We start from the raw sequence: 22,727 nt of genomic DNA, 5'->3' as shown, positions 1-22,727 counted from the left end.
GAAGGTGGTGTCTGCCTTTCACCTCAATCAGGATATTGTTTTGCCTTTGCTTTGTGCGAAGCCCGAGCATCCCAAGGAATTTGCCTTGCATTTGTGGATGTGGTTCGGGCCATCAGGGTTTACCTGTCGGGCCACAGAATCTCTTAGGAAGTCTGATCCCCTGTTTTTTCCTTCCTGAAGGGCCTCGGAAGGGTTTGGCTGCATCTGCTGCAACCGTTTCCAAATGGATCAGACAGACTATTGTTCAAGTCTATTCACAAAAGGGTCAGGTTCCTCCTTTCCCTGTGAGGGCACATTCTGCTAGAGCCATGAGTGCCTCTTGGGCTTTTCGCCATCAGGCTTCTGTGGCTCAGGTGTGCAACCTGGTCGTCTGTGCACGATTTTACAAAATTTTACAAGATTGACATGCTGGCATCCTGGGATGTTTCCTTTGGCCGCAAAGTTTTACATGCTGCGGTCTGTTGAAGGGACTTGTTTGTCATTTCGTCGGGTGGCTTTTTGTTCTGGGGTTTGCTCCTGTTGAGCTTCTGTTGCCCTGTTGGCTTAGTTTTTTCTGGCCTTGCTGGCGCATTGCCATGTTGTTGGTTGCGTCTTTTCTGACCCCTCACACCTACACTGCTTTTGGACATCCCAATAGTGAAGAACATATGGAAGGGCTGCGACTGTCAGAGGACGTAAGAGAAAATATAATTTTTTTGTAAGAACTCCTCTGACAGTCGCAGCCCCCGCCCCTCTATTTTGGGGTTGGTTGTCTTTTTGCACTGCTTGCTACGAAACTGAATAGCAGCTCTGTGTGGCTGAGGGTAATGTCTAGAGCGACAGCCCATAAGGTCTGTCTAAGTAAAAGCTTTTAATGAAGTTATCACTACCTAGCCTGCTCCTGCAGATGGCGCCATTACCCAATAGTGAAGCACATATGGAAGGGCTGCGACTGTCAGACGACTCAGAGAAAATAATTTTATGGTAAGTTCTTACAAAAATTATATTTTCTGCAGCATCTCCATTTGAAGTCTATTGAACCAAAAAGCACAGTTTTGCATTTAAAAAATTTCCTTGACCCTTTCCAAAAGCGCAGCTGGTGAAAAAAATCTTAGATGTGAATGTGTCCCATAGAAAGCCATGTTAAATAGACTGCGTTTCTGCAAAAAGCACCAAAAAACGCATATGTGTGAACCAGGCCTTGAAGTGATTGTAAAGTAAAAAATTAAACAAATAAAAAAAAAACGTCTATACTTAACCTGTTCATTTGCACAGAGCAGCCACAAACCCCCTCTTCTCGGGTCCCCCGCCGGCTCTCCTGGCTAGAGCCTCTATGAAGCCGCTTTCAATGGGGGCACTCGTGTGCTTGCTCCTTAGCCCCGTTTCTTGCTCTCTCGTCACTGGCTGTGATTGACAGCACTGAGAGCCAATGGCTTCTGGTGCCCTAGCAAAGCCAGCGAGACTCAGAAGTGAGGGAAGAAAAGAGCTGCAGACATGCACAGCGCTGGATCTAATGAGGGCTCAGTTAAGTAAAAGGGGGGTTTAGGGAGATTCTGATGCTTAAACATTTTTCACCTTAATGCATGGAATGCATTAAGGTAAAAAAATGTTTAGGTTTTAAAACTGGTCATAGATGGATAGAATTTCAACCCCAAATCCTTAGGAAAAGTCTTAAGAACCTTTTGTGTGAAAATTCTCAGAACATTCTCAGTAGATTTGAATATTGCTCAAAAGATTTTTTTTTTGCTTTTCACATTTGATTTTGAAATGAATGCACTTTACCAAATGAAAACAACATACACAGCGTCACATGTGGTTTCAGGTGGTCATGTGATTGTTGCACAGAGCACAATGCAATTTTCCATAGAGATGCCTAGTTCCCTACCATCTCTGTGTATTTTTCTTATGATTCCACAATTCAGCTATTAGGAAGTGAAGAAGTCCTCAAGGGACACCAAAATGGATGATTTTTATATTGCTTCTGCCTGTTAGTGCAGTTTTTCAGTAATTGGCAATAGATATTGATTAAACAAACTACCATTTATGGCAGAACTTTTGCCAGGTTGTTTAAGATAACAGTCACATTAAAAAAAAAGAAAAAAAAAAAAGAAAGCATACAGTCCAAAAAGGCTTCAAATAATGGCATACAAAAAAGTTTTTTTTTTTTTTTTTTTTTTTTTTTTTTTAGTCATAAATAATGTAGCTTTATCATAAAGCATATAGACAATTCAATTTCCTACTTTGATCTGATTTTGATTGAATTTTATATGAACGGCAGAGTAATGTATTATTATTTTAGATTAAAGGAAAACCTTTTTTGTCCCTTAAAGGTAATAAAAATATCTTTGATACAGAAATCATTATGCTAATCATGAAGGTATTAATTATGCTACCTTAAATAGTAACTGTTTATTTCAGGTATTTGTTTTGTCAAAATGATGAGCAAGAGGTGATATTTAATTTCTTAGCTCCGTAGTTTATAACATACACCGACATAATGTATATGCTTTTCTGTTTTCCCCTATCCAAACACTATTTGCATTTAATTTATTGGGAAAAGTCATTTGTGACAAGCGTTTTGAAGCTTGTTTCATGAGATTAATCTTCCCAGCAATCAATTGGTTCTGCATATTAGGAGCTTCTACTGTAGAGAATTTCATGGTATCTCAGATATTATTTAAAACTCACTAGTGTAATTTAGCACAAAAATGTTGCTACAAATTTGGACAGCTAGTAGTTTAATTATTGCATGTCATTTTGACACATGTGGAGGGTTCACAGAATAATTTATCTTGATCCTTCCTTACATCCTCAGCATCTGTTAAATATATATTTTAGAGAGAATCCTTTTTTTACCCTCCCCCACACTCTGTCACATAATAAGAAATATTATATAATAGAGACCACAGTGGAATTCTGCAACCCCTAACAGAACAAGAACACAACTGTCTATTGTGTATTGCTTGCAGAATGAGTAATGTCACACTAGCGACTTTTCTCCTGAACAAATACACATTTTAGAGACAACTATGTATTTGTGCAATAATAAGACTTAAGTTTGGAATATACTGTACATAAAAAAATATATTTCTTGTTCGCCATATTCAATACTCTTGTGACCCACACACTGTTATATGTGCAGGTACACATTATTCCTACATTTTTTGCATGCATGTTTCTGTTTGTATGAGTTTAAGGGGGATTTTACCTTTATGCTAAGTGGGATTTTTGAAGCACATGGAAATATCCATTTTTATGAGCATTCACCTTCACTGCCCAAAAAAAAAAAAAAAAGTGTGTTCCTTTAAAATAAATGTAAAGCAAATAACTAAAATCCTACAAACGGTTCAACATGTTGTTAATGTAATTTCAAAAGTAATTTTAAATGTGCAGCTTTTAATATATTGTAATACCATAAAGGTCCTTGTTCAGGGTTTTTTCTTATATGATTACAACGCTCTGCGCTTGTCTTCTAATTATGCCCCTACACAATCACCCTGCCCCATCGGGTTCCGATGGAAATTAGAAATGGCCATTTGATCCCACATTATGTAGATATGGTCCATTGTTGTCATTATTGAGAAACCTGCCCTGATAAATACCACGCTGCCTCCACTGGAGTGCATGTATTCAGGATATATAAAAAGGAAGGCAGCGCCAATGTAAATGAGTATTAGTCATAGTCCATAAAAAAGTCTATAATGAAAGATGAGCAGAAAGAATCCTCCAACACCATTGAATTTGATGGAAAACGAAGCATCAGCCACCACGTGAATATATGAAAATATGCTTAACAGATAGAGTTGACCCTCAAATTATAGAGAGGTCAAAACCAGCGAAGATCAAATAGATATAAACTTGATATATGAGAGGCAATATGGTGAACCAAAAGGACATCTTTCTTCTCACCCGGAGCAATGACACCTCAAGATAGAAAAACTACAATGGTGCAGTACGTCCAAACCAATGTATAATTTATTGTTAAAATAACACGTACAATATAAAGATGTAAAAGAGTGTGTACACAACAATCAAATGATCCACAGCTAAAAAGCGTGCTTCTGTAGGACTCCCCCTTACGCGTTTCGTCATCCAGTGAAGTTTTCGCACTATAGATGTATTCAGGAAGTAGTCACAAAAAGACTGAAGTTGATTAGCAACACTGAGTGTGACAAAAGAAGAAAAAAGTTGAGGACCATATTTTTTCAGCAGTTATTCATTATACAAAATACTTGAACAAATTATATTTAAATCAGTTAGTATTTAAATCTACTTTATTCTGGCAACCAAGGTACATTTATAAGTGTCATGGTAGACATGTGGTAGAGATGCTAGTGAGGGAAACTGCTTCCCTGGGTAACTGCTCCCCCTTTTGATCTGTGCTGGAATAGTTGCATTGGAGGCCAAGAGAGACATTGGGGGGTATGTCTCCATAAAGAGGACCTGTCACCTGCCTGTGTTATCACATAGGGAGTTTGTTGTCAGTAAAGATAAAAAATTTGAAAGTGTAAAAAAAAAAAAAAAAATTGTATAAAACAAATAGTTTTAAAAGATTTACAATTCCATGGGCAATTTTAAGACTTGACATGGCTGGTATCTATTTACTCAAAATAACTCCATCTTTTATATTTTACCAAAAAATTAGAAAAATAATGTTTTACTAATTTGCTAATAACTTATTATTTTAGTATATTTTTTCCTGAAAAGATGCGTTTGATAAATACCCGCACAAATATTGTGCAACATAAAACATTGCAACTACCACCATTTTATTCTCTATGATCTCTGTTTTCATAAAATATATTCTTCTGGGGGTTTTACAGTAATTTTATAGCAAAAAATGCAAATTTTATTGTGTAATTGTGCAAAAAATGTAAAACATATCCCCAGTAGACTAGTGGTTGAACATCTGAAATCTGCAGCAGTACAGTGCATCACCTTTTCCACATTTTTTTTATGTTACAGCCGTTTTCCAAAATGGATTAAATTCATTGATTTCCTCAAAATTCTTCAAACAATACCCCATAATGACGTGAAAGAAGTTTGTTTGAAATCTTTGCAAATTTATTAAAAATAAAAAATGAAAAAATCACATGTACAAGTACTCACAGTCTTTACCATGACACTCAAAATTGAGCTCTGGTGCATCCTGTTTCCACTGATAATCCTTGAGATGTTTCTACAACTTGATTGGAGGCCACCTGTGGTAAATTCAGCTGATTGGACATGATTTGGAAAAGCACACCTATCTATATATGGTCCCACAGTTAACAGTGCATGTCAGAGCACAAACCAAGCCATTAAGTCCAAGGAATTGTCTGGTACCTCTGAGACAGGATTGTATCAAGCCACAGATCTAGGGAATGGTACAGAAAAAATGTCAGCAGCATGGAAGGTCCCAATGAGCACAGTGGCCTCCATCATCCATAAATGGATGAAGTTTGGAACCACCTGGATTCTTCCTAGAGCTGGCCTCCCAGCAAAACTGAGCGATTGGAAGAAGGGTCTTAATCTCCTCCACCTCTCTGACCAAGAACCCAATGGTCACTCTGAGAGAGCTCCAGCCTTTTTTCTGTGGGGAGAGGAGAGTCTTCCAGAAGAACAACCATCTCTGCAGCACTCCACCAATCAGGCCTGTATAGCAGAGTGGCCAGATGGAAGCCACTCCTCAGTAAAAGGCACATGACATTCTGCCTGGAGTTTGCCAAAAGGCACCTGAAGGACTCTGACCATGAGAAACAATATTCTTTGGTCTGATGAAACAAACATTGAACTCTTTGGCCTGAATAGCAAGCATCGTGTCTGGAGGAAACCAGGCACTGCTAATCACCTGGCCAATACCATCCCTACAGTGAAGCATTGTGGTGGCAGCATCATGATGTGGGGATGGTTTTCAGTGGCAGAAACTGGGAGACTAGTCAGGATTGAGGGAAAAGTGAATGTACAGGGGAAAGCAGCAATGTACAGAGACATCCCTAATTAAAACCTGCTCCAGAGCACTCTTGACTTCAGACTGGGGCAAAGGTTCATCTTCCAACAGGACAACGACCCTAAGCACACAGCCAAGATAACAAAGGAGTGGCTATAAGGCAACTCTATGAATGTCTTTGAGTGGCCCAACCAGAGCCCAGACTTGAACCCAATTGGACATCTCTGGAGAGATCTTAAAATTGCTGTGCACCGACGCTCCCCATCCAACCTGATGGAGCTTGAGAGGTCCTGCAAAAAAGAATGGGAGAAACTGCCCATACTCAAAAAGACTGTAATTGGTGCCAAAGGTGCTTCAACAAAGTATTGAGCAAAGGCTGTGAATACTTACACTGAACAAAACGCAACACTTTTGTTTTTGCCCCCATTTTTCATAAGCTGAACTTAAAGATCTAAGACTTTTTGTACACAAAAGGCCTAGTTCTCTCAAATATTATTCACAAATCTGTCTAAATCAGTGTTAGGGAACACTTCTCCTTTGCTGAGATAATCCATCCACCTCACAGGTGTGGCATATCACGATGCTGATTAGACAGCATGATTATTGCACAGGTGTGTCTTAGGCTGGCCACAATAAAAGGCCACTTTAAAATGTGCAGTTTTGCGGTATTGGGGGGGCTGTCTGAAAACTAGTCAGTGTCTGGTGTGACCACCATTTGAGTCAATCAGGTTGTTGATTGTGGCCTGTGGAATGTTGGTCCACTCCTCTTCAATGGCTGTGTGAAGTTGCTGGATATTGGCAGGACCTGGAACACGCTGTCGTATACGCCGATTCAGAGCATCCCAAACATGGTCAATGGGTGACATCTGCAGTGAGTATGCTGGCCATGCAAGAACTAGGATATGTTCAGCCTTCAACAATTGTGTACAGATCCTTGCAACATGGGGCCGTGCATTATCATGCTGCAACATGAGGTGATGGTTGTGAATGACACAGCAATGGGCCTCAGGATCTTGTCACGGTATCTCTGTGCATTCAAAATGTCATCAATAAAATGCACCTGTGTTAGTTGTCCCTAACATATCCCTGCCCATACCATAACCCCACCGCCAACATGGGCCACTTGATCCACAATGTTGACATCAGCAAACCGCTCGCCCACCGCGACGCCATATACGCTGTCTGTCATCTGCCCTGTACAGTGAAAACCGGGATTCATCCGTGAAGAGAACACCTCTCCAAAAAGCCAGTCCCATCTCATGTGAGCATTTGCCCACTCAAGTCAGTTACGATGACAAACTTCAGTTAGGTTGAGATCCCGATGAGGACAACGAGCATGCAGATGAGCTTTCCTAAGACGGTTTCTGACAGTTTGTGCAGAAATTCTTTGGTTATGCAAACTGATTATTGCAGCAGCTGTCCGGGTGGCTGGTCTCAGGTGATCTTGGAAGTGAAGATGCTGGATGTGGAGGTCCTGGGCTGGTGTGGTTACACATGGTCAGTGATTGTAAGGCCAGTTGGATATACTGCCAATTTCTCTGAAATGCCTTTGGAAACGGCTTATGGTAGAGAAATGAACATTCAATTCACAGGCAACAGCTCTGGTGGACATTCCTGCAGTCAGAATGCCAATTGCACGCTCCCTCAGAACTTGCGACATCTGTGGCATTGTGATGAGTGATAAAACTGCACATTTTAGAGTGGCCTTTTATTGTGGCCAGCCTAAGGCACACCTGTGCAATAATAATGTTGTCTAATCAGCATCTTCATATGCCACACCTGTGAGATGGATGAATTATCTTGGCAAAGGAGAAGTGCTCACCAACACAGATTTAGACAGATTTGTGAACAATATTTGAGAGAAATAGGCCTTTTGTGTACATAGAAAAAGTCTTAGATATTTGAGTTCCGCTCATGAAAAATGGGGGCAAATACAAAAGTGTTTCTTTTATAATTTTATAATTTTGTTCAGTATATGTGCATGTGATTTTATTATTTCTTATTTTCTTTATTTTTATACTTTCCAGATGCACTGTAGGTAGGTAGACATATATAAAAAAAAGATACATACAGACTCCCATGCTGTCCCTCGTACTTCATTACTTTGTATGACTGACTTGAAACAAGTATGCAGATTTAGCTGTTTTTTAAAACATTCATAATCTGTTTAAGGGTCTATTCACAAATGTGTGCCCCGTTCACACTTCTCCACAACTGTCAGCTGTGGGACAGAGCAGTGCATTTCATTAAAGTTTGAGGGAAAAAGCTCAAGACACCACCTGCTCTTTGTGAATTTGGATTATAGCAACAGCCAGAGAGCTAGTGTTTTTGGAAGGTAAGCAAAGGTATTCTTCACATTTTTCTTAGGTGTACCTGGAGGACTGGATTTTTCCCCAAAAAATAAAGAAACACCAAAAACCCAACAGGCAGCAGTTGTTGTGACATACCGTCAACTTTAATGTCAAAATACATTTTCTCTTTAATTTTATAGTAACAATCAAGTCATATTCATGTGGTATAACAAGTCCCTAATCTAAATTAATTTTTCTGATTTTTGTTATTGATAATTTTCTAGTTGGCTATATGTTCAGCATAACATAGTCATTTCTGCTGAAATATTATCTATTCTCTCCATTTACATTGTTTCTTTGCTTTTAGAATGTTTTGGAAAAAGACTGGTCATTAGATCCCACTGCTTCCCATTATGAAACTATACATCTCTCCAGTAAAGCAGAACAGGCAAAGGTAACTTGTCATGTTGTAAATGTGATGTTTCAGTGTTTTATCATCCACTAAAGCTTTCTTTACCAGAATGATTAATGTAGTGATTTACTGGCTGATTTTAAGATGTCACTGACTTATTTCGCATCCCCAGATGATTTGTCTTACTTTTTTTTTTAGCTGTCTTTGTTTTGGATATATTTCAATACAGCATCACAGTAGCTCAACATTAAGATAAAAAAAAAGATACAAAAAGAACATTTCTGATATGTACCAGCTGTATTTCTGGCAGACAATAAAAAAATTAATCGCTGAGGTAGTACTTACAAACACTAAAAAAAACTCTCATATCAACAGCTGAGTATCATCAGGGCAGCAACAAGTTTCTTGCTTGTGGTAATAATAATTTTTCATTTATTGCCAGATTGGGTTGTCTTTTTTTGGGGAAAAAAGTTGTATTTTTGCATAAAACAAAGGAAAAATTCAAAGCCCAGCTCTGGGCTCCCCCCACCTTTTTGTGGCTGACACTAGCTGTATTTCATGCTTTTCATGTTTTAATATTCACCTTTTATGAAATGTTTAGACCGGTCATTGGACTTTATTGGGTCCTTTTCCTTTTCACCTCTTCTTTGAGCAGTGTCCTTACTGATGTAGAGAGCAGCGTAACGCTGATGTGATAATGTCAGTGGTGCAGTCTGCACCAATCCACGAAAATTGAAGAGTGCCACGATGACACCCTTTTCAGGGGACAGTTGCACCGAGGTTTTACTGAAAGTGATGAAAGGCAGACCTCTGCCCCACTAGGATACACTGAAATGCACTGCAGTTCCCAACTAGGGAATGCAGTGCACTTGCATTTTATCCCTTGTCTCTTGAAAAATGGAAATGATTAGTGTCCCCTTGCAGATATTATCTCTGTGTGACGTAATGTTTTCTTCTGTTGGTTAGAAGTTGTTACAAAAATGCTATTTTTTACAGAATAACAAAAATATGGAAAAACAATCATATAAAATTTGAAAGTAACAAGATTTAAATTACTTACTTTCCTTACTGCTGGGTGTATCACTCCTGTTAGAAGCTGGCATGATAGAAGTTCTTCACTCTGCAAAGAAAAGTTAAAAGGCAGCAGCCACAAATACTGTAGCTGCTGACCTTTAAAAGAAAGACACTTACTGTTCCAGGGATCCAGTGATGTCTTCACGCGGGCTAGTTCTTCACTGGTCTCCAGGTCCCCGACGCCAGCACAGGCTTGCAGCTTCACCTCCGAGCCATGCTGCACTTTGTGGATAATCCCGCAGCCTTCTGGGACTTGTAACACATCCCAGAAAGCTGCGGGTGAAAGGGGGAGGGAGCAAACAGTCAAAACTAGGTGTATAAAAAATATATATTTTGCGCTCACCAAAAGTAGTATATATGTGTATTTGTGAGGGTGCTGCAACCTTATAAAAAGTCCAAATACTCAATTTCAAAAATCTGTGTAAACAAAATATGTGCGCAACCTAAAAATATTAAAAATAAATTACTAAGTGATACAAGGGATAATAAAAGTCCATGCAAATTAATACATAGATCGCCGTGTATAGAAAAGTCAAATTATAGTTCTCTTATGAAGGTGAAAAGTGAATAACAATGACACTGGTGCTTCAAATAGTGCTTTCTCCAACACAGATCACTGCATGCCTCTTACCAGAAATGATGGATCCCAAATTATAAGGAGCGAATGCACCTATGTCAAAATAGACTAACTGGAGTATTCTAATCCTAGGGCTCTGTGAAAGGCAATCCTTCCTGGTAAAGGGTCGGCTTCACTCAGATATTGCTCAGGTATCTCAGACTTCTTGGATCTTCCTGCCATAGATGTTTCTCCAACATAGGGGTTTTAGAAAGGAAGAGACTTCATAGTGCAGTATGTATGATTACCATTTATTCAAAGGTGATTTTCTCTATCATTCATTGACAGACGCAGTCTCTGTTCTTCATAACAGTAGGGTTATACTGCCCCCTACAGGAGTAGGACACTAGGCAGAAAAAAAGTTCTGGCTACGCCTATGGGCAGTCCCAGGAGCTATACTCCCTCTCTGTGCTAAAGGATGCATAGTACCATCGGACGGGGACTGGCCCTGCGAGTTAAACGTCTCGCCAGTTTGCATATGACCGGGTCTAGGTCTGCGTCGCAGTGTTCCTATTGGTCAACCACCCCCCCCCACTTCGGTGGAGAGGGGTTCTGTCAGGAGATGGTGCCTGCCGATTCCAGGTATGGTGAGTAATTGTTCCCCCCTCTCCCGCTGGTGGGTTTCGGGGTGGACACGGGCCCCTCCCTAGGACGGTTGGACCCCTGGGTCATGCACCCCCCCCTTACCTGTCCCCCCTCCCCCTCCTCCCCTCACTTACTGGGGCTATGGGACACTTGAAGGTACCCCCGGGGGTTGGGACCAGGGATCATGCCGACAGTGGGGACGGGGGGTGCGCGCCGGTGACCGGACGATCAATCGCGCGGGGGGACTCACCTGTCACTACCAGGGCCTCCCATCCTGTCGATCCCGTTCAGGAGGCTGGGGAGTCCCCTCGGGGGCCCTCAGCAGCTCCGCAGGCCATGAGGGGCCTCCATTTTCTTGTAGCTCATGTGCCCTTGTGGACCCTGTGGAACACGTTTCCCCACCTGATCCCCTCTCAGAGGCCACAGGGCCCTCTGGATCCCAGCCATCCATAGATGCACGGTCGGCGGTCTTGGAATCTTTTGTGTCCCGGGTGGAGGTGGCCTTTAGGAGGTGAAGTGCCAAACAAAGCGCTCCCCGTCTACCCCTGCCTCAACTGATTTGTCAGATTCTGAATCTGATCCAGCCACCGCAGACATAGGTATCCCTGCCGGGTCTACTACCTCACGCCCTGTCTCTCTGATAGTGAGGATGACACCTCTCCCTCCACCACCACACAAAAAAAGGCTCTGGTGGACGCACTGGTTGTATTGGTGCCTGAAACCCTTAAAATGGAGGACGCAGCTGCCACTGAGGTGCAGGTTACGTTTGGCACTCACAAGCCATCCAGAGCAGCAAAGGTTTTTCCCTTTCCTGCGTATTTTTACAACATGGTCAAAAAAGAATGGGATCGCCCAAAGCGTTCCCCTGGGGTGCCTAAGCGGATTGCTAGACGCTACCCCTTTGATGAGTCCCTTATTAAAAAGTGGACTGTGCCACCTACGGTGGACCCTCCGATCCCCAGACTGAATAAAGCTACAGTGATTCTAGTGGAGGATTCCCCGTCCTTTAAGGATTTGGTGGATAGAAAGGCGGACTCTGTGCCCCACAATATGTACTCCCTGGCGGGGTCTGCACTGAGACGGGTGTTTACTATTGCCCTTGTGTCACAAACCTTGACTGAATGGGCTAAGTTACTACGCCGTGACCTGGAGGGGGAACCACTCCCCCTGCAGAGCTGGTGGACCAGTTGGTTCAGGGGCTGCAATTTCTTTTTGATGCCCTGCTGGATACGGCTCCACTATTGGCCCAACTGTTGGTTACGGCAGTGGTCATCTGGGATATACTTTGGTTAAAATGCTGGTCTGCAGATCAGACCTCAAAGAAGGCCTTGTCTGATCTACCTTCAAGGTGATTGCCTGTTTGGGGCTACCCTTGATGACATTATCAGAGGTCTTACAAGGGGGTAAGAGTACCTTCCTCCCACAAGCTAACAAGGGTAAGGACCCTCATCGTAGATGGGGTCCCTCCGTCTCAGCACACAAAAGGTTTTCTCGTCCCTCAAGGTCAATTGATAAGGGATCAAAGTCTTTCAAGGACCCCTCAGGTGGCTCCAAGTGACCCTAGTCTGGCAAACAGAAATCGGGTTGCTCCAGACCTGCAGATAAGACCCCCTTTGGCCTGAAGGTGCGCCCTCACCCGTATCTGGGGTGGGGGGATGTCTTTGCTGTTCCCGGACCTGTGGCTATCCTAGATACAAGACAAGTGGGTTCACAAGGTCATACGGTCTGGATACAAGATCGATTTTCGATCCATCCCTCCGGTAAGGTTCTTCCCTTCCAATGATCACTTACAGGCTCTTTTTGGGATGGTACAGGACCATTACATCAAGGAGTACCAGTTCCTGTTCCGTCTTTGGAACGTTTTCAGGGCTTTTACTCAAACCTGTTTACGGTCCTCAGGAAGGAAGGCAAGGTGCGTCCAATTCTGGACACAAAGGCACTGAATTGCTTTGTGCGAGTTAAAAAATTCAAGATGGAATCCATTCGCACGGTTGCGGCTTCCCAACATAGGGGGATTTCCTGGCCTCCATAGATATCAAAGATGCCTACCTTCACATCCCAATATGTGCAGGACATCAACAGTTTCTGCGTTTTGCCGTGGGAGAAGATTATTTTCAGTTTGTGGCGTCACCCTTTGGTCTCGCCTCTGCTCCTCGGGTCTTCACAAAGGTGTTGGCTCTGGTCCTGCCGTTGTTAAGCCAGGGGGGATATCGGTCCTGTGTTACCTGGATGATCTGCTTCTCCATGTAGAGTCTCCCACGGTGCTGGTGACAAACTTAGAGGTCACCATAAGGACTCTGGAGGAGTTTGGGTGGATTCTGAACCTTCAGAATTCATCCCTGGTCCCTTCCATGAGACTGGATTATCTGGGTCTGACTTTGGACTTGTCCTCAGCCAGCATGTTTCTTCCTCAGGACAAATTTCAAAAACCCCAGATTGCGATTCAGCTATTGCTGTCCAGCAAATGGTCGTCCCTTTGGACTTGTATGAGAGTTCTGGGACTGATGGTGTCGTCCTTCGATGCGGTCCCTTTCGCTCAATTCCACATGAGAATCCTCCAGAAGGAAATCCTTCTCAAAGGGAACAAAGATCCAAATTCTCTGAACAACTAGATCCAGCTGAGCCAGGTGACCAGGGGGTCCCTGATATGGTGGCTTCAGTCCCCGACTCACAAGCAAGGAAAGTCCTTTCTTCCCCTATATTGGACAGTTGTCACTATAGATGCCAGTCTGTCCGGGTGGGGAGGTGTTCTCAGCAAGCTTTCTGCTCAAGGGATCTGGTCCCTGGTAGAATCCAGGTTACTGATCAATGTTCTGGAGCTGAGAGCAATCAGACTTTCCCTAGTCCACTGGACGGAGTACCTTCAGGGCTGTCCAGTGCACATTCAATCGACAATGCCACGGCCGTGGCTTATATCAATCACCAAGGGGGCACCAAAAGTGTCCTTCCGCCTTGGAGGTGGCAGGCATCCTTCAGTAGGTGGAACACTTTGTTCCAGCTCTCTCCGCCGTTCACATTCCAGGAGTGGAAAATTGGCAGGCGGATTACCTCAGTCGGCAGACCTTTGATCAAGGGGAATGGTTTATCCATCCGTAGGTGTTCCAGTAGTTGTGCCTTTGTTGGGGCACTCCAGAAGTAGATCTGCTGGTGTCTCAGATCAACAGGAAAGTGCAGAGGTTTGTGGCTCGCTCCCGGGACCCTCTGGCAGATGCCACGGACGCACTGGTGGCTCCGTGGGGTCAGTATCAGCTGATCTATGCCTTTGCCACTCTCATGTTGCTGTCAAAACTTCTTTGCAGGATTGAGGCGGAAGGGATTCTGGTCATCCTTGTGGCTCCGGACTGGCCTTGCCAAGCTTGGTACGCAGACCTGGTTCGGGCTAGTCATAGACGTTCCTTGGAGACTTCCTCTCAGGGAGGATCTGTTGTCTCAAGGGCCAATCTTCCATCCTGCTTTACAGTTGCTGGCTTTGACGGCTTGGCTGTTGAAAGCCAGGTGCTGAAGGACGGGATTGTCTGCTGCAGTGATTCCCACTCTGCTTAAGGTAAGGAAAGCGACTACTAGCAAGATCGATCATCGTATGTGGAAGTCGTATATTGCGTGGCGTGAGTCTCTTGGGGTTCCCCATCCCTCTTACTCGTTGGCTCGGATCTTGGCCTTCCTTCAACGAGGCATAACTTGGATGTGGTTCGGGCAATCAGGGTGTACTTGGCGACTACTGAGTCTTTTCAGAAGTCAGATTCGCTCTTTGTACTCACGGATGGACCAAAGAAAGGGCTGCCTGCGTCTGCTGCGACTATTTCCAGATGGATTAGACAGACAGTTATGCAGGCTTATTCACTTAAGTGTCAGGTTCCACCTTTCCCTGTTAAGGCGCATTCTACTCGGGCGCTTAGTGCTTCCTGGGCCTTTCACCATCCGGCATCTGTGGTTCAGGTTTGAAAGGTGGCTACCTGGTCATCTGTTCATACCTTCACGAGGTTTTATAAGGTGGATTGTGCTCGCATCTGCAGATGCCTCCTTTGGCCGCAATGTTTTGCAGGCTGCCGTTAAAGGGGGTTTTAGTCTCCCTTGAGGGTGTTTAATGTTTTTTTCAGGTGGGTCTCATCTGGTTGTTCTGATGAGTTCTGTGTTGCCTGGTTGGCTATGGTTCAGCCTTGGGAAATTATTTTCTGCTGTTCCCACCCCTCGTTTTATGGCACTGCTTTGGGACGTCTGAAACAAACAGGAAAAATTAGTCCCACAGGGGTTTAAATGAGGCATGTACATATACTAGGAGTAACACCAAAGGATAGATTATTTTAAAAAGTAATTTTATTTCTAAATAACATATAAAAAAGTAGTGAGTAGTGAGTGAATCAAAACAAATCACTCAAAATACATAAAAACATACATAATTTCAAGGACAACAGTCATATATGTACTATGCGACAGGGTATGTAAATCAACTAAGACGGCACCCAGAGGGTATAGGAGCCTTGAAAATAGCAATTCTAACCCGATTATCCCAACATGTTTAGAAATCCTTAGATGATTTCTTAACCAAGGAAAGAAGAGGCATAGAGTTGTTTATTTCTTGGGAAATAATGCAAAATATCAGTATATCACAATATCAGTAGATACATGTAAAAAATAATGTAGTAATCAATATGTAATGCAGGTTTACAATCAAGCATAGATCAGCCACGTGTGGGCATATAAGCTACGATATTATACAATAGTAGTTCTTACCATAATACAATATGTGGTCCAGGATAAAAAAAAACACAGTTGTACCAAAGGCCATAAGAGGAGTTTAAAGGGCCAGAGATACCCTGGAGGCAATTCAATCCCACAGGTGTCGCGTCATGCCCCCGGGTGTCTCTCAAGGATTACCCTGTAAAAGGAAGGGAGATCCATAGAACATCAAAGGAACTAAAGAAATAAATGGAGGGACGTCCATTGTTTTTGGGATGTCCCTACTGTTGTGAAGAACAGAGACTGCGTCCGTCAATGAATGATAGAGAAAATTTGGGTTTTTGCCTTACCGTAAAATCCTTTTCTCTGTATTTCATTGATGGATGCAGTACCCGCCCCTCTTTTTTGCGTGGGGTTGGTATTGTTTTCTCTGACACTGCTTTGTTACAAAACTGACATCCTATAGCAGAGAGAGGGAGTATACCTCCTGGGACTGCCCAAAGGCAAAGCCAGAACTTTTTTTTCTGCCTAGTGTCCTACTCCTTTAGAGGGCAGTATAACCCTACTGTTATAAAGAGAACAGAGACTGTGTCCATCAATGAACTTCAGAGAAAAGGATTTTACGGTAAGACAAAAGTCCAATTGTTGCACTTACATGAACAAAAATGTTTAGAAGGCACAAAAAATACCGCCGCGGGCCTCGTCTGCAAGCTGGTGACGTCACAGGCTTCAGCTCCCTCACCACTCACTAGCCTGCATGATCTCACCACGCACCAGCCTTCAGATGAGCTGTGTGTGTGTCAATGGACAAACACAGCCCGACTTAGGATTGAGTCTGCACATCTGCCCTTATAGCAAGTGCTCACTATGGGGGAGGACACAAAAAAATATATATCCTTTCAAACTACATTAAGGAAGCACCGTAATAATAACTTAAACTATGTCTTCACTAATCACATATTAACATTTCTGTTTAGTAGCTGTTTTTTTTTTTTTTTGCATGTCCAATGTTTAAATATCTACTGATACAATAAAGGGAGTTGTATTATTTTCTGATATTGTAAAAAAATTAAGATTAACCGCTTAACGACCAGCCACGTAGACCTACATCGGCTGACTTTAAGTGGTTGTGCCGGGGTGATGCCTCTAACTAGAGGCATCAGCCCGGTACCATTTTTTAGAACCGGTGGTCGCCTTTCTGGCGGTAATGACTGATGCGGCTCGGGAGCTGCTCGATCGTTACCCCAGCGAGCGGGAGGGGACGCCCCCCTCCCGCCGCCTTCCGCGGGTCTGCCTGGGTCTCCCGTTCCACCAGGAGACCCGAGCAACCAGCCGGCGCATCGATCGGGTCTCCAATGACGTAACCCGGAGGAAGCGTCCATGACATCACATCCGGGTTACTCGGCTGCTAAAGGCGCCGGATTTAAAAAGTGAATGTATTCAAAAATGCATTTTTTGGCATTTTGAATACATGGAAGTACCTGCCACTGCCTATTGCTGTCACAAGGGATGCTTGTGACAGCAATAAAAGTGATCAGATTTTTTTTTTTTTTGAAAACCTGTGCTAAAATTAAAAACCTTTTTACCTGACCCCGTCGCCGTTAGCTCGCGCACAAAATAAAACGTATACAGAAGTCGTGCCGCAAATGAAATCGATGTTCAAACCACACATGTGAGGTATCGCCACGATCGCCAGAGCAAGAGCAATAATTTAAAAAAAGAGCTACACTCTAACTCTAAACTGGTAGCTGTTAAAAATTTTAAATCGTCGCCTATGGAGATTTTTATTGACCGTAGCTTGTCGCCATTCCGCGGATGTGTGTAATTATAAACCATAACATGTTGGGTATCTATTTACTCGGCGTGACATCATCTTTCACAATATACAAAAAAAAATGGGCAAACTTTACTATTTATTTTTTTTAAATGCAGTGAAATGTAATTTTTCATAATTTTCACAAAAAATGGTATTTGAAAGACCGCTGCACAAATACCACGTGACAAAAAATATTGCAATGACCGCCATTTTATTCTCCAGAGTCTTTGCTAAAAAAAAAAAAATATATATATATATATATATATATATATATATATATATATATATATATATATATATATATATATATATATATAATGTTTGGGGGTTCTACATAGTTTTCTAGCAAAAATACTGATTTTAACTTTTGTAAACAAAATGTGTCAAAAATGGACTTGGGGCTAAAGTGGTTAAAGCTCAAATCCAGGCTTTCCCCACCAGCCAATTGCTACAACCACTCAGAGCCCATTCAAGCTGTATTTTATGTTTTTTTTTTTTACCTTTTTAAGATGTCTTCAGGCTGGTCATGTAATGTTTAGGGTCCCCCTCCTCTTTAAATCCTCTCCAGTGGTGGTTGGTCCTAAGTGATGCAGAAAGCGGTGCTGACATGTTGATAAACAGTGCCGCTCTCTGCATTAGTACGCTGTGATTGCAGGGCGCTAAGGTAACACCCCCCTCAAGGGGCATTTATAGCATAGCCTTAGTTCTCAGGGTTGAATGATACTGAGCATAATCTAGTGATGAAAAGAGTTTATTGCATGTAACAGTGTGGGAAAATAGATGATTTTTGCAGTTGCTTTTCAAATAAATTGGACAAATATTGCTGCTAAAGTAAACAACATGACAATACTTGCCACACCTTACAAACATTTCTGTGAATGTATTTTTTTTTTGTTTTTTGTTTTTTTTAATTGTTTGCTCATTCATATTTCCTGCTACCAGAAAAGTGGCATTCTGGAAAGCAGAGCTCATTCATTGCCATGGATCCCACAAGAAGCCTGGTCAGGTTCTAAAGCAACACCATTGCAAAGTGGAGTAAGACATGAAAGAGAAAACCTTAATAGCAGGTAAGACAAATATTTTGACTTTGTTTAATTTTTCTTTAGCCTTTCAAGAGGCTGTGATCCTAAAGTATTTTCAAAAATGGTTGTGTAAATCCATTAATATAGTTCCATTACTCCGAGAATATGTGCTAATAAATAAAATAGTTATATGCTTTAGTAAGTTGCTCCTAAGAGAAGTAAATTCCTAAGAGGAGATCACATAACCAGATCAATTAATGTTTTTTTAAGATATTAAGGTAGGTTCTGCATTATATTATGTTGCAGTGAAACAAAAGTTTTGTTTCCGGCTGATCAAGAAAAAACAAACAGATTTACCTATCCGCGCATTCGAGGTGGTCGAATGATCAGCGCACAAATTTTCCAACAGTCCTATTCGAGAGGAGACAATCACTAGGCCGATTCTAAAATTGGAGCAGCCATAGATGGGTGGAAACCATCTATGGCCAGCTTTAGTCTCCTGTATATTTCTGCAGTGGTTGCTGAGAAATGCAGTTGGGGAGTTCGACTTCTGTCCAACCATGTTGGACAAAAGGGATGAATATCTAATAGACTCCCACAACATCACATACCATCTACTACACTAGTCTCTAATGTAATAGTTGGCATTGCTCTCATTCACAACAGAATTTGACAAAGAAAGCACAGGGATTCACGATTAGATGGCAGAGCTGCAAAATGAAGGGAGTGGCTTCAATGTTGGCTGAGCCTCCTCCATTGGAACTCCCATAAATTGGGCTTCAGCCTTGGTGGAGCTACAACCAGCACTGAGAGAACCAAAAATAAAATGTTATTTAGCAAATACTGCAGACTTTTTAATGGGACTAAGTGCTATGTCCACACTTTCCCCAGGTAGATTCAACAGTAGTTTTAAAATGCTGACAAAACTTCTTTAAAGCCCAACGTTAGGCAAAAATGAAATTAAAATTGATTTCAAACACCTCTTTTAAAGTCATCCTGCAGTCTAGTGGATTCAAGTCACAGCTTCCTCTGATCCAAGGTAATTTTCTGCCCTGGGGATCAGGCATTTTTCCCTGCTCATTATCTTCTTGGACACTCACCACCCTCATGAGTTCTCCTTCCACTGGAGCCTTTAGGAGGACCAGGACACTGCAAGGGTCACTTCCACCAATAGGAGATGTCCACATCATGCAGGCAGTGATTTGGACACCTGAGAAAGGACCCCAGGAAGTAAATAGAAGAGAAAAAGATCATCACTTGACAATGGCTCCAGGTATGTAAAATGGGCATGTGGGTAAGATTTATTTTTTTTATACCAGCGGGGGGGGTGCTCCTCTGCACAGATTTGTTTTGGTTTGTCTACATTTTTTTTTTTTTTTTTTAAATGAAAATGTTTCGGTCCTGCTACACTATGCTCGTCACTTGCCTATGCAAATGACATGCACTGTGCTCCCTGTGCCTCCTGTTACATATCCCAGGAGGGATAGTCCTTCATTCACAAATGGAGGAGGGGCGTGTCTAGAGGCACGTTATCAGGAAGCCCACTGACTGAACCCACAAAACCTCCCGATGACGTCACAAAGAACATGAGGGTGCGCGACCTGGGTGTTGGCAGTAGAGTATTTCAGAATTACAATGCTGGATCTGTTGGGGGGGGGGGGGGAGTATCTGAGTTGTGCACAACCTCCAACCCAGTAGGTAGGGGTTAAAAAAGAAATAGAGGGAAAGGGTGAAGATCCTCTTTAGGTTTTAGAGCCTCTCATGCGCTGCTATTTTGACTACTATTATGGTAAAGCAAGCCACCATTTGTATGTGATTTACACACCATAAAGAAAAAAAAAATCTCCAAATAAGTATGGTGCCATAAATTTATTTTTATCTGTATAATATAAACCAATCATGCAAATATTTTTAAATAATAAAAAATATATTGATAAATAATGTCAGTATGGTTTGCTTCAGAAATCCCAGTAAAGTAAAAAAGTGCTCATGCTTATGCACATACTGTAGATGCTTCACTTCCTCAAAGTGCACTAATTGCACCTTATGTGTATACCCACAGACCAGTCCACACATATAACTCTCAATCAATGTAATCCATCATATTCTAAATCTGTAATATCCTGGAGTTAGGCTCTTAAGTTAGCTTATTTGTGTTTGATTGTTCTTAGAACACTCTTGTGACCTGTTTCAGGCTAGCAGCATTTATAACATTACAATAATTCCTGAGGATTTAATTTACATAGTTAATGTATGCATGTTTTTTTATGATTTCAGAGTACATTATGTTTCTGTTTTTTTTATTTATGCTGCAGGCCTACTGCTCAGATCTAAAGGCTTCCATTTAACAATACAAGTGATGTGGCATTAAGCAATCTTTGATGCATAAGAGTACGATCTATGTCTTTTAATTATGTATTAATCTGTAGTATTGCCCTGTGTTAGTTAAAATAAGTAGGCCTCCCATTTTATATCTTCATTTGCTAGAAGAATATGTCTTTATATATATCTTGATAAAGATATGAATGTTATTCTGTGCAGGTCGGGATTTGTGTGCTGATGGTAATTTTTGAATAGTTCTTTAAGTAATTGAAAAGTAAACATTTCAAATGCTTACAGACATTCAGAACCTTTCACGATAGAGCTTTCTACCACTATTTAAACTAGATTTTATTTCAGATTTTGGAATGTATAAACAGTTAGCTGAAACAGCTTTAGACTACAAAGCCTTGGTGCATTTCTTTTTTAACTGATTTGGCCTATGATTTCATCTGATGTCAGGTTGGGGAAACAAAATGTGTCACATGTGTCTAGCATGAAGTCCAATATTGACATTTCCTTAAAGTTGGAGAAAGAGGAAAAAATTTCCCAGGAATGGTATGTAAAAGACTTCCTTTTACTCTATCTTGATGTGTCATCAAGTAATCAAAATGTAAGCCAAACATGTATATGTAAGGTAATATGCTTTCCTGTAGGGGATTTAAAGATGCAGCTACAGTACAACTGATGTTGAAAAGAGCCCAGAAGATGAAATCCAAGCAAGCAAAACACAAGCGAATGTTAGGTAAGTGACTGAAAATCAGTAATCTTTGCAACACATACATTTTCTATGCACTGTTGTGTGGATGACATGGTAGCTATGGTTAAGTGAATATAGCAAACAAACTGACAATACTCATCATGTTATACAAAACAACAAACAATTGCATGGTGTTAAGTAAAAAAATGAATAATGTGCATTGATAATGCAACCAGTTGTGTAAATATTCATAGAACGTGTAAAAGGCAGAACAGAACAAACATTTGTTCTTAAAACTAAAAGAACTTTCCATTATGCATGTGTGTGAATACATGATTTTCCAGTGGTGATTAAAAAAAAAAAAAGTTGTATTGTTTTCTGATTTAAATTTAAACACTTGTAGGCACACTCCAGAGACCAAATGCTGTCTTTTGTGGGTAAAAAAAGTTGTTAGTTGCTACTTCCTTGGAGAGTTTCTATGTATCTTTTCATTCAGTAATCCTAAACTGATTATTACACAGAAGACCACCCTAAACTTTTTAATTCAAGAAATCAGATAAGAAAATTAATAACTGCATAAATCATTGCAGGCGCTCCTCACCATTTCTGTAAACTTTGGTAAAACTGAGAGAAATACAATTGCTACAATTTATTTTTGTTATTTTCAACTAGTGCTATTTCAACTAGTGCTATTTACCTTACCACCTTGCCTCTTGTTGCTTAGGTTATGTGTAAATGTGCACACACCCCAATCATTGTAGTAGTATGTACAGTGCCTTGCGAAAGTATTCGGCCCCCTTGAACTTTGCAACCTTTTGCCACATTTCAGGCTTCAAACATAAAGATATAAAACTGTAATTTTGTTGCGAAGAATCAACAACAAGTGGGACACAATTGTGAAGTGGAACGAAATTTATTGGATATTTCAAACTTTTTAACAAATAAAAAACTGAAAAATTGGGCGTGCAAAATTATTTAGCCCCCTTAAGTTAATACTTTGTAGCGCCACCTTTTGCTGCGATTACAGCTGTAAGTCGCTTGGGGTATGTCTCTATCAGTTTTGCACATCGAGAGACTGAAATTTTTGCCCATTCCTCTTTGCAAAACAGCTCGAGCTCAGTGAGGTTGGATGGAGAGCGTTTGTGAACAGCAGTTTTCAGTTCTTTCCACAGATTCTCGATTGGATTCAGGTCTGGACTTTGACTTCCTAGAGATTCAGCCGATCAGGGTCACTGACTGGCTGGGCCCCTCAGCTTTTAAGTAGAACCCAGGAATATCAATACAAGAATAAAGCTATTATTAATATA

The 22,727-nt window shown here is 41.5% G+C and overlaps 1 protein-coding gene across 1 annotated transcript in view; it reads left to right on the top strand.

Annotated features, from left to right (window-relative positions):
- The window catches only part of LRRIQ1 (leucine rich repeats and IQ motif containing 1), a 378,050-nt gene that overhangs the window by 196,999 nt on the left and 158,324 nt on the right, over positions 1 to 22,727 (top strand). The window contains exons 18-21 of the mRNA XM_082254861.1: positions 8,567 to 8,653; positions 18,322 to 18,446; positions 21,183 to 21,278; positions 21,377 to 21,465. Of these exons, the coding sequence (XP_082110987.1) occupies positions 8,567 to 8,653; positions 18,322 to 18,446; positions 21,183 to 21,278; positions 21,377 to 21,465 (397 nt within the window). The remainder of the gene's footprint in view (positions 1 to 8,566; positions 8,654 to 18,321; positions 18,447 to 21,182; positions 21,279 to 21,376; positions 21,466 to 22,727) is intronic.

The sequence above is a fragment of the Pelophylax lessonae genome (assembly GCF_965119305.1).
Source record: "Pelophylax lessonae genome assembly, chromosome: 4".
Classification (NCBI taxonomy): Eukaryota; Metazoa; Chordata; class Amphibia; order Anura; family Ranidae; genus Pelophylax; species Pelophylax lessonae.
The sequence above is the reverse complement of the archived record's forward strand: the minus strand, read 5'-3'. Positions and strand labels throughout refer to the sequence as shown.